Genomic DNA, 20,396 nt, shown 5'->3' with positions numbered 1-20,396 from the left:
TGAATCGATGGCAGAAGAAGAGGAAGATGTATGTATGTACATATATGTATATGATACAGATGCAGAAGGAAGATGCCCCAATTTGTTGGGGGGAAAGTGTATAAAAGATGACGTGTAAATTGTTGTACACATATTTCGCATTTAACGTTGAATTGCAATTATTTGTATAGATAACCAACAAGTTGACCTAAAACGTTGTATTTTTCTCTCTTCTTTTTCTTTATCCACATCAAAAACAAAAATAAAAACAAATGCTTCATAACCACTATAAAAACGAACCAATATCAAATGCTAACCCTGTAAAAAACCAAAATCGAAAACAAAAATCAATTAACTGTGTATAAAAAAAGGTCATACCGGCTTTCTTCGATCAGAGTGGTTCGCTTGTGATGGGACCACGAACCGGCACGCCCATGCGATTGGTTAGTCCCGCCCCCGTACTGGCGGTGCCACCAGGTGCCGCACGTGCCGGCCCGCCGCCGCCACAAGGCCCCCAACTGTATCCACCACAGCCGCAGACGGCTCAACAGAATCTCTACTCACAGCAGAACGGTTCCAGTGTCGGAGGTAAGCTTTCAAATCCATGCAACAAATCATTCACATAACCCAACTGTAGTGTTATATTTGAAGAGGATATACATATGTACATAAAGTAGTCTATTGTATAAATTACGTTTTTAAGCATATGATGTACATATGTATGTATGTATTTTATGTGTACATGTCTGCGAAACATCTGCGAAGTGCTGAGTGTGTGGAGTGGTCATTAGTCTAAGCTAACATGCATCGAATGAACGTTAAAGCTAAGCCAAGACAACAACCCGAAAGTCTCCACTTCCTATGTTATGTACTCGACTATTGGATAAACTTTCACTCGACACATTTCTGTTTTTCTTTGTCGAGGTGCGCCCCCAACTTGTCAGCATATTACCAGCCATAACAATATAATGCAATTTATAATTTCAAATTTCATTTCCATTTCCATTATTTTGCGTGTCTGACTGCGTGTTCACTACTCCCGAAATAGCGAGGCATATCAGTACATAAATATTGGTATACTTTACCCAAATTTAGTAAAATTTCGATTACTTTCATGCACATCAGATTTGTTTTTTGATACTTGAATTTAATTGATTTCATGTCATCGCAAAAAAGGGTATTGAAAGTGACGGCAGTTTTTCATATTTTCCCCCTCAGACCAAGTAAGCGTAACGCCAACTGTTTTTGTCAGTAGCTATTTTCTTGTTTTTCATAAATATCTAATGCAGAAAACAGCAACAAAAAAAGTGTAGGGTGGAAAGCAATAGATGAAAACTAAAAGCAAATTGCATGCTAGCACGCAAAATGTTGTTATTACTTCTATTGCCCAATGCCTTGTCACTTGCAACTTGCAACTTGCTACAACAGCAACGCCATAGTGCTGCAACAGCGGCTACAATGTTATCCTTACTCATTCAACTTGATATGTCAGCCGTCGACTGAATCATGCAATATCTGAGTATGTATGTGTGTGCAGATGTAATGCAACTCTTCACTTTGTGCAAGTGATACAAAAATGTGTGTAAGGTTTATACGTGATAATAAACTAAACTCAATTTCACACACTAACAAATATTTACTATAAATAGCGCACACTTGCTCGCTTACAAACTTTGCTTATCTATTTTATAGTGAGTTCCATAATATCTTCTAACATATTTTATACGTATTAAGTTATGTTTTTATCCCTTCGAAATTTGGACGTTTGACAAAAAATGTCATTCTTAAGCTATCTGCAAAGTTGTATGCAACTATAATCTACAAGAATATATGTTTCAGTTATTATTATAGAATTGGAAAGTTATAAAAATAATTCCTCGACGCTTTCTTTCATACTTCACCTTACTTATGACGCTGCTTCAGAAAGTGTACTTCATAGAATCAACAAACTTCTTTTCCAGTATTCTTAAAATAAATACCCGTGTAAACTTAAACACACTTATACTATAGTATGTATGGTATATACTGAGTGTGATTCAGTTTAGTTTTTGCGCCAAAAAATAACATTTGCAATATGAGTTGCAGAATTAAAATTGTTTCCAACTAGAATGGGAAATGTGGGAGACTTGTTGGTAACGAGAAGCTATAAACTTGGTAGAGACAAAGCGCTTGACGGCTTGTGCTATTCTCCTTGGTGTCTCGCAATTTGTTGCAAATTTATAGAATTTCAAATTATAATTAATAACAGCAGTCAGGCAATGAAAGTTTACACTTTTGGGTAGAGTTTACATCGTCTTTTCCCTTTTGCTCTTGTTTCTTTCCCTTTTGGGTTTTGTGACGCTGTTTGCTGGCATTTTAATGGCAATTTTCTATTATCGTCGGCAATGAAAAGTTGAGCCAGAATTTTCTAGACAGCCATTTTATATTTCTGGTTGCCTTCGCACTTTACATTTCGGTTTCTTGTTTAAATAAATTTAAACCCGTATTGAATTATTGAGTTCGTTAACAAGTGCATTAAGAGTCGAAGTAAAAATCAATTTACTCATTGCCGACCACACGGAATGCCGCTTAATGGACGCAACTTCATTTTTCACATCGTTTTCATCGTAATTTGCACCGTTAATGGCACGACTCTCACATTAACTCATTAATTAATTCCCGCTTCATGTGAATTCTACCCAATTTGAGCTGACACATCGCATAAGGTAGTAGATTACATTTTTCAATTATTTTTCAGACTTTATACCCCGCAATTGTGTTGCTTAAAGTCGAATTTATGTAACTTTTCTGTCAGACTAAACTAACATAAGAATGCCCCACTCTCACTTGAAGCCTTCAATCTATCTATCGGCCTGACAATCAGTCAAAAATCAATTAAGAGCATTTGTCATTCTGCTCTTCTCTGTGGTGCGGTTGCTTGACATGCTTAGGGTCCAACACAACCACAGCAACAATTTGCAGAATGCGAGCGACAACGAGAACACAACAATCAAGTGAGTGCAGGTGATTGCGAATTGCATCTTCTCAGCATGTGCCTCGAGAGTGGCGCCTGGTCATATGTCGATTCAACCCACATATGGAGAACACACACCTAGACACAGAGCGAGATAGAGACGCAAGTTGTTGCACAACTCAATTGCAATTAGCACTAAGGCAAGCGACTCGACTGAGTTCTCAATTTCATGGCACAAGCATCTCCGCATCCAGTAGCGAGAATAGCAGAAGAGCAAGCGGGCATCCCCCATAATGGCAGACTCGGTTACCGTTTGCCGGTTACCGGTTACCAGTTTATCTACATCCACTTGCACTTGCACACTCTCATCCCAAAACCCATTCCGGTGGAATCCGTCCACCTCCACACGCTCATTACTGAGTGCAATCGATGCGCCAAGACACAACACTGTAAGCCTGCTCTTCTTCGTCGTCCCCCTCCGTTTCTCCGATAGCCCCAAAACGTGCAATGTCAAAAAGCTTTTTAATGGAGATTATATTGTTTTAAGTGGCCGGGCGGGCAAGAGACAGGAGGCAGAAGGCAGCTGGCAGTAGGCAGTTGGCAGTTGGCATTGCCCAGGCAAGCGATGCAATTACAAACGTTAATGCGCACAAGAGAAGCTGAGGTGGAAGGTGGAAGGGGGAGAAGTGCAGGTGCAGGAGATTGCAACCTCCTTCCGCCCACGCACACACACACACACATGAACACACTCACACACAGTTTGACTTTGGCAACCGCCAAACCATTTGGCCGTGCCTCTCAGAACAATGGGAAGAGGTTGCTGGCGGTGGCATAAGGGGCCGTAGCTGCCAGTTTACCAGGCTGGCAGTCGTTGGGATTTGCCTGGCATCCACTCTCTGCCATCTCTCACTCACACCCACAAGTTGTGCCCACAAATTATTATGTACACCTTTCACATGTTGGCAACATGTGATTGCATTTGGGGGAAAGTGAAAGCCAAAGCACAACCTGAAGCAGCAGCCACAGCCACAGCCACATCCACAGCAGCAACATCAGAAGCAGCAAAAGCAAAAGCAAAAGCAGAAGCAGAAGCCAAACAGCCAACAGGCAGGCAGGCAGCAGGCAGCAGGCAGAAGCCAAAGCCAATGCCAAAACCACTTTACATACATCGCACAGCGAGTACATGGTTGTTGTAATCCTGAACTGTGCTTGTACTTGTTCTTGCTACTGTAGTTGTTGTCGGTGTCGTTGTTGTTGTTATTGTTATTGTTGTAACTGTTGTTGTTATCCTTGTTCAGCCGTCGCTGCCGCTGCCTGTTGTGCTTGCTTTTGTGCAAATGAATTCGTTTATTTTGTAAAATGTCAATTGCTGTTGCAGCAGCTGCTATTGAATGCAGCGACGACGACGACGACGACGACGGTGAGTTGGGGATGAATGATTCTGTGCCATATGCAGCAGTTGCAGTAGCAACTTGTTTGACACTTTCCGCAAAGGCGAATAGTAGCAGCAACCCCTCGACTGAGAAGAGAGGACAGAAGGGAGGGCAGGAGAGTGAAATTCACTTTACGCTTAATGAAATTCCCAGTGACGTGCACAACGTGGCGTATGCGTAACGCGCAACTAAACTGCTAACCTGATTGAATATCCTTAGGTAGCTGCACACAAAAGGTGCCGTCTATATGCATAGCATAGAGGTAACTAAGATTGCATAACCAAAACGCCAAGTATTTGTGTTCTGGGTAAATCATGGCAACTGGCGATAGTCGAAGATGAAGAACAGATGCGAAGGACAAACTCACACAAGGATTATTCAATTTGAGTCGAACTTGTCGCTGTTGCATAAATGCGTACTAGCAACCTTTGTTTTTCTAATCTATAATTGTTGAAAGAGAAAGTACTAAAATATATTAAATAATAAATATGAGCTATGAAATGAATGCACTCTTAAGCGATGCTTCAGGCACACACACATTGCTTTCTTATGTCGTGCCACATATGAGTCTTAAAATAGCTTTTGGGCTACCAAAAAGCTTCCTTTTTATTATGGACTCTAATTACATTTTAATGTAAGACTTATATGTTTTATAGCCTACTTAACGGCGCTTACAAAGTTGCCAGCAGCTTCTCGTTTGCTGCTTCACTTCAAAATAGTTTCCGGGCATTTAAGCAACTCGGCAATTTTTATTTATAATGCAGTAATGTGTGTACGTGTATGGGTATGTGTGTATAGGTGTGTGCATAATGCGCACGTGTGTGCATTTATAATTCATAAAATCATTACATTAGGCTGGAGCGCAGGCTGAGTAAACTGGCGGGCGTGGCACCTGCCTCTCTGCGTCGTACGTCGTGTGTGGAACGTGTGCATAAACCACAAAATGTCGCCTGTCATAAACGGGGGCGTCTTTTTAATGCCGCACACCCACACACACACACAGACACACAGTAGGGGCTGCAGTTTCATTTGGCAAAGTGTGCTTGCCACGAGTCGCATTCATATGCTAAAGCAACCGACAGACAGACGGAAAGAGAGTGTGAGAGATGTGTAGAATATCAGAGATGCAGTGTAGGAAGAAGTTGAAGAAATTGTAGCACGACTTAGTCCGCCCCATTCCTATTCCCACTCTTCAATTATTACGACTGCTTTGGCTACCAATACACCCACACTCATACACACACACACAAACTAACAGAGCGCATGAACAACTGGTAGCAACGACTCTGGACAGCGCACACAAATTGCATGAATAATTCCCTTTTAAATTGTTGCAACTACCAAGCACCGCACTGAATTTTCGTGGTGCTGTTGTCTACTCTTTCACTGGCGGCTGACGAGAGGGAGGAAGACAAGGGGGAGAAGTCGAGCCGCGACGAGCAAATAAAATAAACAGACTGGCAAACATTCAAACCAGATGAAGTAGATGCTCCTCCACACCCAATTCCGATTCCGCTTCCACATTCATTGCCCGCTACCCGCTGCCCTCGATGGACGCAGTCAGCCAACCAACCACTCGACACTTTCATTGACGTAAATTGTTTGTACTACATAATCCATTTGATGCTCTCCATGCATTCCCTCTCGCTTCTCTCTCACTGCTCGCTCCTCTCATTGCCTGCACTTGAAATGGAATTTGGAATTTCGGAATTTGGGAATTTAGCAGTCGCGTCTCTGAAGTGCGCCAAATTAGTTGCAATTTGAATGCAAAAATTAAAAACTTTTTCCATGTTGTTGCTTGGCTCATTTCTTTTTTTTAGCTGCTGTCACTTTCATTTGTTAGCTCGTCTCCTTGTGAATTTACATTTCGACTAGATCCTAATTGTTATTGTAGTTGTTGTTGCTGCTATTGTGGCACTGCTGTTTGTAATTAAATGTAATATTGAAATGAAGCGGATCAAGCCAAGAAACTGCAAGCGCATTGTTTACTCTTAGTTGAAGTGCTTAAACAATTTAAAGCAAATGAAAATATTATATTGAAAATAATGGAGAATATTTTATAATCAATATATGTAAGAAAACTTTAATTAAGCGTGCTAGATTACGAGATACCCGCTATATAGAGGCTATATTTGGTATATCGATATTGTACTATATTTAAAATATATCGGACTGACCGACTGATCAAGAATATATATTTTGTGAGGTCGGAGATCCCTCCTTTTGCATGTTACATACTTTCCTGCAGTCACAAAGTTATAATACCCTTTGATCCTATGGGCAGCGACTATAATAATAATGTATTATATTATAAATTATAATTAAAGCAAATTTCAAATTAAATATTGGGTTTTATATGACAATTTAAGGTCTATTCCATATTATTATTTAGCGCTTTGCTGTAGCAGCTTCTGCTAAACGAAATGTTTGAAAATGCACGTAATTAATTTTACAGCAGGCCTTAAACTCAATGTTCGTTCTGACAGTTTTGCTGTGCGCGTTGCATGTTGCATTTTGCTGTTGTGTGGCATGCCGCAAGCATTTACTGAGGCGTTCTTTTAAGGGCACTAATGCAAAAATTGCATTCGCCTCGATTGCAGCAAGCTGTACGAGTAGATTGTAAATAACAATGCAGACTTGCGAGCGAGACTTTCACTTATTTCTTACTATTCCCCATCCTGTTATGTTGTAAATTGCCACAGCAACCCAACCACCCAACCTGCTTTCCACTCTGCAACTGTCCTACATCGTCGGCTTCGCTGGGCAAATCAATGCCAGTGACATATTACAGCATCCATCAAGTTGTCAGTTCCCTCGCCTCACTCTCCATCTCTGTAGCTCTGTCTTCTTTGTTGTTATTTGTACTTATGGGTGTGCGTCGTGTATACGCTATATCCTTTTACATATCCCCAGAGCTTTGCTGTGTGCGACTCTGATGCGCATATGTGCGTCCTTAATGGGTGACATTACGAGTACCGCCTCCACTTACAGTTAAATAAGTGGGTTGCTAGACTGACTGTCCACCACTCTCTCCTCCTCCTCCTTCTCATCCTCCTTCTCATCCTCCTTCTTCTATGGCAGTCATCTCTCTGTGCTGCGTGCAACTGTGCCGCATCAACCTAAAACTAACGCTACACCAGCTGCGCCTTAAAGTAGGCAATTAAGTTTACGACCGCCTACTACGATTGCCATTGCCATTCAACGTTGCCAGCTGAGAGCTGAGCTGAGCTGCGAAGAAGTAAACTCACTGACATGGCTGCAACTTCAATTCGACGTAACTCGATTAATTACAAAATGGAGAAAACGCTCGCTCCTGGTTTATGACCCAATTGGCTTGGCCAAACTGCTAAAATGTGGCAAAAATTGCCACTGAAGCTGCTTAAGTCTAGTGTGATTAACCGGATTTAGCAGTTTCATTTTAATCAGATTCTTGCATGAATGAAGCACACTAAAGTAGCTCTCCAGCTGCATAACTATTATTAATATCAAATATCTAATATATTCCCAACTTGTCTGCTTCTTCTTCGCAGGTCTCGCTTTGAACACAAACTCATTAACTGGTCGTCGTGACTCGTTCGATCGCACCACATCCGCCTTTAGCCCCTCGGCCATGGACTACACCAGCAGCAGCGTTGCCGCAGCAGCCAATGCAGTTCAGAGCAGCGTTGCCCAGGCTGCAGCCGCCGCAGCAGCCGCTGCGCGTGTCAAGTGGCCAGCAGCCATGTCGAATGCCAGCGCATATGGAGCGTTGGGTGCAGGCGGAGTCAATGCCTCGGCCAGTCCGCTGGGCGCACCTCTGACGCCGCCACCATCGGCACAGTCCTGCCTCATGGGCGGCAATCGGGCGCCGGGAGCTGAGTCGCGTCAGCGCCAACAGATGGCAGCCGTGGGTCTGCCGGCGACAGCTGCTGCGGCACAGGCTGCCGTTGCAGCAGCAGCCAACAACATGTTTGGCTCGAACAGCTCGCTCTTCTCGAATCATCTGGCCTTGCCGGGCACCACACCCGCTGCAGTTGCGGCTGCCGTCGCCAACTCGCGTCAGGTGGTTGCTGCTGCTGCGGTCGCGGCTGCCGCTGCGGGTGCTGCGGCTGGCGCTGGAGCAGGAGCTGGAGCTGGGGCACCACAGCCGGGCAGGTCACGACTGTTGGAGGACTTTAGGAATCAGCGTTATCCGAACTTGCAGCTGCGCGATCTGACCAATCACATTGTGGAGTTCTCACAGGATCAGCACGGCTCTCGGTTCATTCAGCAGAAGCTGGAGCGAGCAACGTCCGCCGAGAAGCAGATGGTGTTCAATGAGATTCTTGGCGCCGCCTACAGCCTGATGACCGATGTCTTTGGCAACTACGTCATACAGAAGTTCTTCGAGTTCGGCACCCCAGAGCAAAAGAACACCCTGGGCATGCAGGTGAAGGGACACGTTCTGCAGCTGGCGCTACAAATGTACGGCTGCCGTGTGATCCAGAAGGCGCTGGAGAGCATCTCGCCGGAACAGCAGCAGGAGATTGTCCATGAACTGGACGGACATGTGCTGAAGTGCGTCAAGGACCAGAATGGCAATCATGTGGTCCAGAAGTGCATAGAGTGCGTGGATCCCGTTGCCCTGCAGTTTGTGATCAATGCATTCAAGGGTCAGGTCTACTCGTTGAGCACACATCCCTACGGTTGTCGGGTGATCCAGCGCATTCTCGAGCACTGCACTGCCGAGCAGACAACGCCCATTCTAGACGAGCTCCATGAGCACACAGAGCAGCTCATCCAGGACCAATATGGCAACTATGTCATACAACATGTGCTAGGTAAACTCCATTTTCAATTATGTCAAGAAGTGCTTTCGAAAGTGTTGTAATATCGTATTAACTCTTCGATTTCAATAACATTTGCAGAGCACGGCAAGCAAGAGGACAAGTCCATTCTGATCAACAGTGTGCGTGGCAAAGTGCTGGTGCTATCGCAGCACAAGTTTGCCTCAAATGTAGTGGAGAAGTGTGTTACACATGCCACACGTGGCGAACGCACCGGCCTCATCGATGAGGTCTGCACATTCAACGACAAGTAAGTGCCAACATATAAAACAAACCCAAGTTCGATTGATACTAAAGTCATTCCCTTTTCAGTGCCTTGCACGTTATGATGAAGGATCAGTATGCCAACTATGTGGTGCAGAAGATGATTGACGTCTCGGAGCCGACACAGCTGAAAAAGTTGATGACCAAGATTCGACCCCACATGGCCGCTCTGCGCAAGTACACCTACGGCAAGCATATCAACGCCAAACTGGAGAAGTACTACATGAAGATTACCAACCCGATAAGTGCCGGATCAGCCAGTGGAGGTGCCGCAGGTGCCGGTGCTGGTGCTGGTGCTGCTAATGGCACCACTGTCAGCGGCGCCAGCACAGCGACCACAGCAGTTGCCACCAGCAGCAGTGCTGTCGGGGTGACATCCACCTCTGTCGCATCGACCTCAGTGGTGGGCAGCGTCGCAACAACAATAACAACAACCACAACCGGTGCTGCATCGCCCACCATTTGTGCAGTGCAGGAGAACGGCAACGTCATGATGGCCGAACCAACGTCACCAGCCACCTCGGAGTCGTCTGTCTCGGTGGTGGCCTCTGTGAACAATGGCTTGGGTCCCATTGGACCCCCAACAACAGCCAATGGTGTGCTGTAAATTGATTATCGAATTTTAGATTTTAGTCTGTGGATGAAGAAGGAGAAGGATAAGGATAAGAAGATGATGAAGACAAAGAGGGAAAAGAAAGGGACAGCTAACGAAAGGAGAGCTTAGAAAGCAAAGCGAATGCATACTATATAAATATTAATAATATACATATATAATAAATGTAATGTAACTTATTTATAAAATCGCAGAACACAAACTGCAGACACACTCACACACGAACACAAACAAACGCCCTTACACGTACACCCATACATCAGAAGAAATTGAGGAAATAAAGCTCCCCCTCCTCGAGAGGATGAGAGAGCGATCGGCTCCAAAATTTGCGAGCAATCGATAATTTGTATATTCAATTGTTAAATGCTTTTGTAAAGTGCATAACATACACTCTCACACACACAAACAAATCAATGAGCAACACGTTCGTGTTGAAGTTTCATGTATTTGTTGCTAAAACTTTGTCACATTCATTTTGTGAGATTTCAATATGAAAAAAACACACAAGCAAGCAAAATGCAAAATAACATAACAATTTAAATGAATAGTAAAAGAAGCAGACTACAAATTAAAAACCAATGTCTGCCTACATTTTTTGTTGTAATAACTTTGTAAAGAAAATCACAATTTGTAAATGATTAAGAAAGTTTCTCGACTGTAAATTTTATAATCGAAATGAAATGAAATGAAAAAAAAAGCGCGTGACGTTCTGTTGTGGAACAAACAAGTAAAAAGATGAGTAGACAAGAGAAGCAAAGAGAAGGTGAGGAAAGTATAATGATGATGATTATTAGTGTAGAATTGAATTGAACAGCAACCATTTCAAATATAGAATTACTATGATCAATATAAATATTAATATATAAATATGAGAAAATAATGAGAATCACATAATGTAGCATGTAGACTAAAGAGAGCGCAACTTTAAATATGTGCGGAAGAAAAACCAAAAAAAATCAAAGCCGGGAGCACTCACTCACCCCTTACGCTCATACTTCATTCACACCCACACACCTACACCTACACCCACATTCACAGACTCATACTCAGACAGACAGTCAATACACAGAACACACACAGAACACAACAATCACGGACTCTTTAGCGTTGCGTTTCGCAACAATTTCACGTCGCCTTTGCGCTATGTAAAAATTTTGTACAAATAAACAAAAAGAAAAAATCGAAACAAAGAAGAAAAGAGAAAACAAACACAAAAAATACCAATGTAAAACAATGTAATATTTTTTGTCAATTTGTTCGCATGTAAAATTTGAATGTTTTGTAAAATTCTCATTAATTTTAATCAAATTGCTTGCAATGTATAAAACAAAAACTAAATATCGTTATAAAATCAAAAAGAACACACATACTGCATACATATACATACATAAACATAAACGCGTAGACTCATACAAGACTTTCACGATTGATTGAAAGAGTATTCGCATGCATTGTAGCGATTACACATCTATGTACACAATACCAACTACTATCAACTATACACTTCTCTGTATATATATATATACACCCACATATATGTATATGTTTATATGCATTCATATTTGTATTTTGTAAATTGTTTCGTTTTTAAGTCCACCCTCATTATAACAAGCATTGTATTTATAATTGTAGAAACGCGCTGTTCTGGGCCGTCGAACCGAAAACTTTACTTTAGCCACTAAGATTTAACTGATTACCGATTTCTGATTATCGTTTATTACGTCTACTATTTACTGCATATAATTTTTTTAAGTTTCTTTTAGTTACGGCAATTGCAAAGACCTTTTAATTTTTTAAACATGCCACACAATATACAGAACCAATCTAAAAATGTGAACAAATTTCAATAAATCAATATCGAAACATTTAAAATTTTAATCACTTTGTTGATTCGAACACATTTTTAATCAAGCCAAGTTTAGCTAAATTTCACATTCACTTATTTGTGCTTCGCCTATATAGGCTTTGCACGCAATGGTAGTCAAACTGTGCGCAAGCAGTGCAGTGCGAGTTGAACTGCTTGCGTAATTGATAACAGTTGTGCGGCAACTGGCAGCATTCATTCTGATGCGTATCTCATATAATTTATTGTAAATCTATAATTTGTAATTTTTTACATATGCATTAAATATTAAACTGTACAGCTTGAAATGCATTCTGGGTGCGAAAATCCCTTAAACTGATAACACCTACGTGTAAGTGTAAAAAGTTGTTTTAAAACTGTTCACGAACAAATTAACACACATCACACATTTGTAAATTGATGTATCTATGTGCAACTTACACTCTAAAGGCATACCACATCCATACACATACATGTATTATATAAAGTAACAATATTTGTACATTTTGATAATAACTTTTGAAATTTCCCTGGCGCCTTATTCAAAACATAATGAAACCAAACAAGGATCGAAACGAATTTAAATTCATTATAATTTATTTAAGGCTTTTCTCTAAATTGTAAACTATAAAATTGACTAAATTTCAATTAGCGCCGTAAACGTTACTGTCGTCATTGCCGTTGTTGTCATATGTTTGTACATACATAAATATAAAAGGAAGCTTCGAGCTCTTGTAATTTTGTGTAAATTTTCCCTTAACCCATTTAAGCTCCCCTCTTCCTTTCCACTCAGACCAAGAGAATGCATTTCAAACTGTCGTCGTATATATGTATACAAATATCGGTCATATGAATTTTCATTATTTTTAGTTATTAACTAATTAACTGCCTGTCTACAGAGCGAAATGCACTGATAATTTTAATTTGCATCGATCATAAACTTTCAAGAAACAATAAGAATACTGTTCAGATATATGTATAACTTACAGTCTCAAACACACACACCACAAACACATATATACACAGCCATTAACACATACATACATACGTACATATATGCAAAGGCAAGAGAACACATAAAGCTGCTTAGAAGTAGAAGTTTATATGTAGGTATAAGAAGGCATACGATCATACGACGACTCTTATACACGTATAACAAGCATACAACGTTTTTAAATATATATGTATATGGATATGTATTTGTATATGTACATGATTATATGTAATGTGTGTAAAGATTGAAGTAGCACAGTTACATATGACTAGCGCTATATTTATACATAAATATTGCTAGTTTTTACAGCATATGAATAAAATAAAAGTACCCCATTTAATAAAGGTAATAACACAAATGTAAACAATGTAACTTAACTTATACAGCAAATTGAAAGCAAATCGTAGTTTATACATCAAAGTAAAAAAGCAAAAAAAAACAAGCAACGTTTTTATAACAATTAGTTTGGGCTATAACAAAAATAATGAAAAAGAACCCCGAAAACAAACCTTAAAAGCTGCCAAAGCAGAGAAAAAGTAAATATCTAAATTGTATATTTTAGTTTTCCACTTTATTTGTATTGAAGATGGATAAATAATGAAATTTAAAAATCAGCGAACAAGCTATGAATAAACCAGCTAATCAATATTTAAACTGAACTATATATTCATAATTACACAGCAACAATTTGTAAAACATTGTAAACTAATTTTAAGAACACAAAATGAAACATTTGTAATTTGTTGTAAAAAGCATAGAACGGTAAAGCGGATGATAGAATGATAGAGATGGACAGGCATATGTCAAGTAAATACAAGAAACTATAAATTATGCATATATAAATATATAAACTATACATACGAGTACATAATACCTATAAACCAGAAATAATTATATTTTGTAGTTACACACACACACACACCCATACATACTCGACACAACCTCCCCTACGCACACACACACATACACACCTTTAGTTTTGTAAACAGCGCGCAATCGGCACAATTTATGTATGAATATATAAATATATATAAAATAATACTTATATATAATATTAATAATAAAACAAAAAGGAAATAATTTAAATTTGTGGACAGCATTCGAGCTTTCGAGCATTTGATTTAACTATACATTAAACTCTTATGTTTATTATACAAATTATATTTAACGCTAATTTCATTGTGACAAACAACAAACAAAACCAACAAACAAAAGAATAAAACAAACACAGTTTATTATGTAGCAAAAATCTAAAACGTTTTATTTCAACAATTCGATTGATTGCTGCTTCTTCTTCAAAAATAACTTGAACAACTTTTAATTCCTTTGGTTTACCATAAATTCGAATTCTAATTCAGTTGCAATTTCAGTTCCAGTTTGGTCAAGTTTATATTGAAATTCCAACCAATTGGCTTCAATTGAAGGCTGCGATGACAAAAAAAAACTGAAATCAAAATTCATATTTATATAGCATATAATTAATGAATAGCACAGCACAATATATACATCAAATATATTATATATATATACAAACATATATACATGCATATATATAAAAGTATTCTATAACCAATCCAACAAAATACAATTTAAAAAGAGAGCGCAACAGTTTGTGGCATTTTATACGGCGCATTTTTATATAAGCAGGCTAGCTGTCTATAAAAGATATATATGTACGTAAAAATATTTGTATTCAACCATATATATAAAACTGTATATGCTTGAATATGATTCAAATTTTATAAAGAAGCAGTAAGTAAGCGGACATACTATTTTTTTATAAGCCTTGGCAAGCTAAACTTTTTCCAGGCCGAAACATTTTAACAAAATTAACAATTACCAATTCCAGATAACGAAACTTCAAGAAACAAAAACTCAAATTACAATTAATACAATACTTAAAGCATTACCCCCAACAGATAATTTCATCTATAGTAGAATTTTTCCATTGTAGAAAACAAATGTACGTATAACTACTTATATAGATTTTTATTGAATCTTACATTACGATGAACGGTAACGATACTTCGTCATTGTGTTGATCACAATCTCAAGGTGAATTAAACAACAAATTTGTAGAAAATGAAGAAATTTAAATAATTACGATAAGACAAACCCAAATTGAGCCATATAAACTGTATATACGGAGTAAGTACTCATATTGGGCATTCATCTGGAAATCAGTTGAAATATGGAAGACACTAAAGTTATTTCTAGTGGATTTGGTTAAGACATAGAATGTTTGCAGTTCGTTGATAGAAAATACTTACTATTTTTTAATATTGTTCAATTCGAAGACACTTGACAAGAAGATTGATTGTTTATTTATTCTATAGAGACACATATGGTATATTACCTACACGTTGTATTTACACCTGTGAGCACTTTCGACCAATACCAAAATTATAAGCACTTAAAATTGATTTTCATTTGGATGTCCCATTTATGCCACAATAACATCTTAAATAACAACTCGAATGCAATTAAACGGTATGGAGAAGATGAAATCTTATCGATCACTCGTGTCTCGTATGTACATACGTAGGTGTACGATCATAACTAAAAAATGAACAATTGTAAAACTAAATACTTCTACATAATTAATAAAACAAACATTAAAAACTATTGTTCAACTTTTTCTTCTATGGGCGGCAACAAGTGACAAAAAGGTTTCAGAGAATTTGAAATACTATAAAGTCATCTCCGATAAACTTTATATATTTTGATCACTTTTGGTCCCCCCGAAAATCGAATATAATTAAGTACAAGCGTAGTTTTGAAGCTAGGATCTAGAATTAGTACAGATAATAATAACTAAGTATTTATTATTCGTGAAAATTTGGTTCCAATTGCATAACAATTTTAAAAGATATTTAAGAAATACTTTTGTACTATGTCAAATTACGCCTACTGCTAATGGGTGTTAGCTGCTATGGCTGACAATCGGGAATATTTTGTTACCATATTTCCAATGTAGTACTTCATCGATATACCAAATATGGCCTTCGGTATACATATTTTAGTCGAGCACACTCGACTGCAACTTTCTTACTTGTTTTGATCTGCATCAACAACTGAGTAGATTTATCGTTGTTCATTTGTAAGTCTGTCGGTGAATGAATCCTCAGACTATTTAGTGTAAATATATTAAAATGTTCTAAATTTTGAATACCTTATTTGCACAAGCTATACAAAAAATCAGAACTTGTTAAATGTGAGTTGCCAAGATTGAATGTAATTTGGTAAATAATTTCTATTATAAAGCCTCAATATTTTTCGAAGTTTGTTTAAATCAGACGAGTTCTGAAGATATTTCTCAACATTTCTCTTTCGTGGTCGGGCAGTAAAAACTAGAAAACATTCTTGAATGGATGACACTTGAGCAATGTTTATCAATAGATTATTTAATACTTTGTTCATAGCGATAACATTCATTATACAATTAAATAAAAAATACTTAAAACTAGTTTCAGTAATAGGTTGCGACTAATTGGAGTAAAATTGTGAGATAGGAACGTTCTTAAGTAGCTGATTGGCCAGCTTGCCGAACTCAGAGGCTAATTTCTTTTGAAGCTGTCCTTGCATGGCATCCAGAACAAGTCGTGAGTTATCGCGCAGGAAAAGATTTGTTGCCTCCACTGAAAACCAAGAGAATGTATTTCATATTTCCATTACAAGATGATTGCAGGTAACTTACGCAATATGCGATTGTTGTTAAATGCACGGGAGATGTTCATGTCGATCTTCTTCACATCCAATACGATGCTGAGAGAATCCACATGCAAATACCCGTTGCGCTCCGATGTCTTGCCAGTCAGATCAGCGGTGACTCCATCGAATACAGCATGGAAATCGCCACCACCAGAAGCGGGGATAATCAAAAGTACACCGGAGCTAGTGTACTTTGCCTCGATTTTGAGCTTAGGAATAACCAGACGGGCCTTGAACGGCTCGCCACCATTTTGGCCCAGTTGCAGAGACTTCACCTCGTAGCTGCTGGCGCCATAGGCATCCATGTTCTTTAGTGTAATCTTATAGCCCTGCGGTCCCTCGGTGAGCTGCAGCGCCAGACTGTCCATCTTGAAGGGCTCAACGGGCGGCAACTGAGGCGGTAAACAAAAGGGCGTTAAATTGGAGAAGTCAATAAATGAGCGGCAATCACAACAATTCGCAATTCGCAATCGACAATTCACAATTTACAATCGAAGTCTGACAGTTTCCGCACTCGAAGGCAGCAGCTGGCACTAGCTAGACAAGCTAGCTAGACGATGGAGCATTACGTAACAGCCGTTAGCCCAGCCTAGCTTGCCACTTGCGAGTTGCAATACAGTCTTGGATCTTATGCAACTTCAACACGTTTTGCAATCCAAATTGTCGAAAACGTGCCACACTGAAGGGTTACCTACCTCGATCTCGGGTATGCCGCTAGCCAGATACGGTCTCAGGTGCTCTAGGGCGGCAATAAAGCAGTCCACAAGCTGGGGATCATCGCGTCGGCATTGCTTGATGTACGCAGCTGTTAAACAAACGAAGAGAATCGATCAAGTCGGAGTGTTTATCACTTAGTTAGATCAACACAAGGTCTCATCATTTTCAAGACGAATTCCTGCAAAGTTCAACGACTCGCGAAGATCCGAAAATTCGAAAAACCGGGCAACAACTGTGACAACACACATTTCAAGTTCATACCAAATGCGATCTACAACAAGGTCAGACTCTGCGGCCTTGTGAATGCATCAGTTTTCAGTTTTCAGTTCAGTTTTCTGTTTTTGATAGCAGCTTACTATAAGAACCTGTCTTACACTGACCGCATTTTATTTACAATTCTGAAACATGACCATCACATACTCGTATTATTATACTACACACTGCTAGTATGCCAATGATGCCGTCTGATTATACGCACTCAGGGACTGACGGTTCGCTAATCAATGGCGACTGCATCTGCGAACCCAAGCACAAAAATTCAAGTTGAAGGCTGTTCAACGGCTGTTCGAAAACCTGATCGTTCGTTAATTATGTATTTAGTTCAGAGTCTGCATTATTCAGTTGTCTCTTTTATGGATGCGGAAGAGTTTCATTTTCATTGTACGGTAGGTTGCTTTGACTTACGTTCGCTTTGCCTCGCTTAGTTTCGATTTAATAATTGGTACCCCTGCCCGAGTTAGCAAGTTTCCGAGTTTGTAAAACTGTGTCAATTCGCAATCGCAAGCAACAGCAACACACAATTAACCCATTGAAGCTGCACAGTGTACGAAATCAACACAAACTTGTCGATTTGTTTTGCTTAAGCTTAAATTTCAGAATGGAAAACGCAATCTGTGACTAAGTCCCTGAGTTGCCATTTACTATGCTAATGATATAGCAAAAGTTGCACCTAAATCAAATCACAACACAACTTACGAGCTTCAGAGTTAGCCGAGGAAAGCAGTTGAGTGATTACAGCTAGAATGCACAAGTATCTCAGCATCTTGATTTAGTAAAGTGCACAACACAACAAGCTATTTACAGTATTACAAATACTTCACGTCACACTCAATTATCAATTGTTTAATAATATGGAAACTCGTTGAACCACGTCCAACCACGCGAAGCTGAGAACGACAACTGTGAACGTTGCCCGCTTCATTCGTTGATTTTAAAGCCTCCTCAAGAAAATGCAAAGCTCAGCATCAGCATCAGCTACAGCTTCAGCTCTCAGCTCCAAAATCCTGAACTGCGACGTCGTCGACTGCGACCGAGAGTGACTGACTGACCGACTATCTGTTAACTGGTGTTAGCCAAAGGTCTTTTCTTCTCAGTCCATAGCATTTACTCGTCTACTTGGCTAACTGTCCCCTCGCCATCAGCACATTTTGTTATTGTTTTTCATTTTTTGTTTTGTTTTTAAGCTTCAGTCTCTCTTTTGTTTGTCTATTTGTGATGAAGCATAAACACTAATTAAGAAGTTTTTTTTTTCACGTTGGACTGTAAATTTTGTCTCAACTCATTAGAATAAATCGTAAAAAAGAAACAAAAAGTTGAAATCAGATTGAATTAGCGGAAATAAAAGGTTAAAGTGCACTTTATTATGCAACTGCAATAACCATCCATTTGTTATTAGCATCTTTGCACATTTATAAACTAGTTAAGTTAACCTGCTTAACAACCTGTCCCAACTATCAGACTGACCTTTGTGGTTCGGCAAAAGTAACCACAACAGAACCCTGAGCAGCATAAAGAGAAATCAATAATTTGAGAAATTATTAATCAAAAACAACGATTGCAATTATTAAGCATATCTAGTAAATCTCAGTTTCATAACATTATTTCACAGTTTCTTAAGATTACTAAACAAACTTAAAGTGAGAAGTGAGAATTATTATCTAAAACAACTTATTGAGAAATACACATTTGAGAGCAATTTCTCAAGTTTTTAAATCATAAAAAAAAATTCCACTAGAAAATAACAGGTATGACAGCCTTTGCAGTTGAGTAAACAGTTAAGTACTTATATATAGAATTAATTAGCCGAGAGTTCAGCTTTGCTTGTAAATCTGAGATATGCGGATATTTGCAAAGTCAACTTGATGACCGTTAATGCAATTTATTTACTATTATTTTAGTGAAAACCATTAAGCAAGAAATCATTAGCCAAAATTGTGAACATTAGGATTAGTAATAAATATAATATAAAATAAGTATTTATTTAAAACTAATGGATATATCTAATTGTATACCAACTGCGCAGAACACAAAGGTTCGACCCAGTCAAGACCTTTGACTGTCTCGTCTTAAATTTGTTTACAATGGCCATGACAAATATAGGGGAAGTGACAGACACAAAGCCGAGTCGATTCTAAAGCGACTCTAGATACTCGTCGTACTCGAGCTTTAGTCATACATTACGCATTCAACATTCAAAGCGGTAAACGACAATTGTGAGAAATACTTAAAAGAAGCTAGAGCAAATGCCTAAGGCCTATTGTTTATATCTCCAGCTTTGTTATTAAATAAATAATTAGCTGTCTTTGTTCTGTCTGGCATATGGTATGTATGTGTATATGAGTATGTGGAAGTACCTCTGGCATCTAAGAAAACATTTATCAGCATTAAAGTTCTTAGAAATTGTCTAATATCCAAATATTACACAAAAAGTCAAAGAGTCAACAGAAAAAGTCAGTCAGAATAATTAAAAATTTAGAAACTAATCTCTTCAACGTGATTTAAATGCATAATAGCATATGTCAAAATGAAATATACAATGAAGGAAAATTTTAATATCTGTCATAAATTTGCAAAAACTTGTTTAAAAAGTAAAATCTGGTCTCATCCTATTTTTTAAAACATTAACTTCTAAGTCTTGTCTAATTAGCACATAAATATGTTCACTTTGGATTTAAACAAGTTTCTAAACTCAATATTAAAATTCGCACAGAATAACTAAAGAATCAACTGACTTGCAAGATTTACTTTCATACCCACTTCCCCTAGTGTCAATTAGCATCTATTGATTAGGTTCTACCAATCTCG

General features: G+C 38.7%; 2 protein-coding genes across 2 annotated transcripts in view; one reads left to right on the top strand and one right to left on the bottom strand.

Annotated features, from left to right (window-relative positions):
* The window catches only part of LOC132787785 (maternal protein pumilio), a 191,538-nt gene extending 178,212 nt beyond the window's left edge, over nt 1-13,326 (top strand). The window contains 4 exon segments of the mRNA XM_060795084.1: nt 351-567; nt 7,896-9,164; nt 9,252-9,420; nt 9,483-13,326. Of these exon segments, the coding sequence (XP_060651067.1) occupies nt 351-567; nt 7,896-9,164; nt 9,252-9,420; nt 9,483-10,041 (2,214 nt within the window). The 3' untranslated portion in view covers nt 10,042-13,326.
* Nucleotides 13,327-16,270: 2,944 nt separating this feature from the next.
* LOC132786866 (uncharacterized) lies at nt 16,271-18,504 on the bottom strand. Its single transcript, XM_060793577.1, has 4 exons — nt 18,288-18,504; nt 17,291-17,400; nt 16,582-16,987; nt 16,271-16,522 (listed from the first exon to the last, which is right to left on the bottom strand). Exons 1-4 carry the CDS (start codon nt 18,352-18,354, stop codon nt 16,371-16,373), a joined length of 735 nt encoding a protein of 244 aa, XP_060649560.1. The 5' UTR covers nt 18,355-18,504; the 3' UTR covers nt 16,271-16,370.
* Between the last annotated feature and the right edge of the window lie 1,892 nt (nt 18,505-20,396).

Source organism: Drosophila nasuta, chromosome 2R (genome assembly GCF_023558535.2).
Source record: "Drosophila nasuta strain 15112-1781.00 chromosome 2R, ASM2355853v1, whole genome shotgun sequence".
NCBI lineage: Eukaryota > Metazoa > Arthropoda > Insecta > Diptera > Drosophilidae > Drosophila > Drosophila nasuta.
The sequence above is the reverse complement of the archived record's forward strand: the minus strand, read 5'-3'. Positions and strand labels throughout refer to the sequence as shown.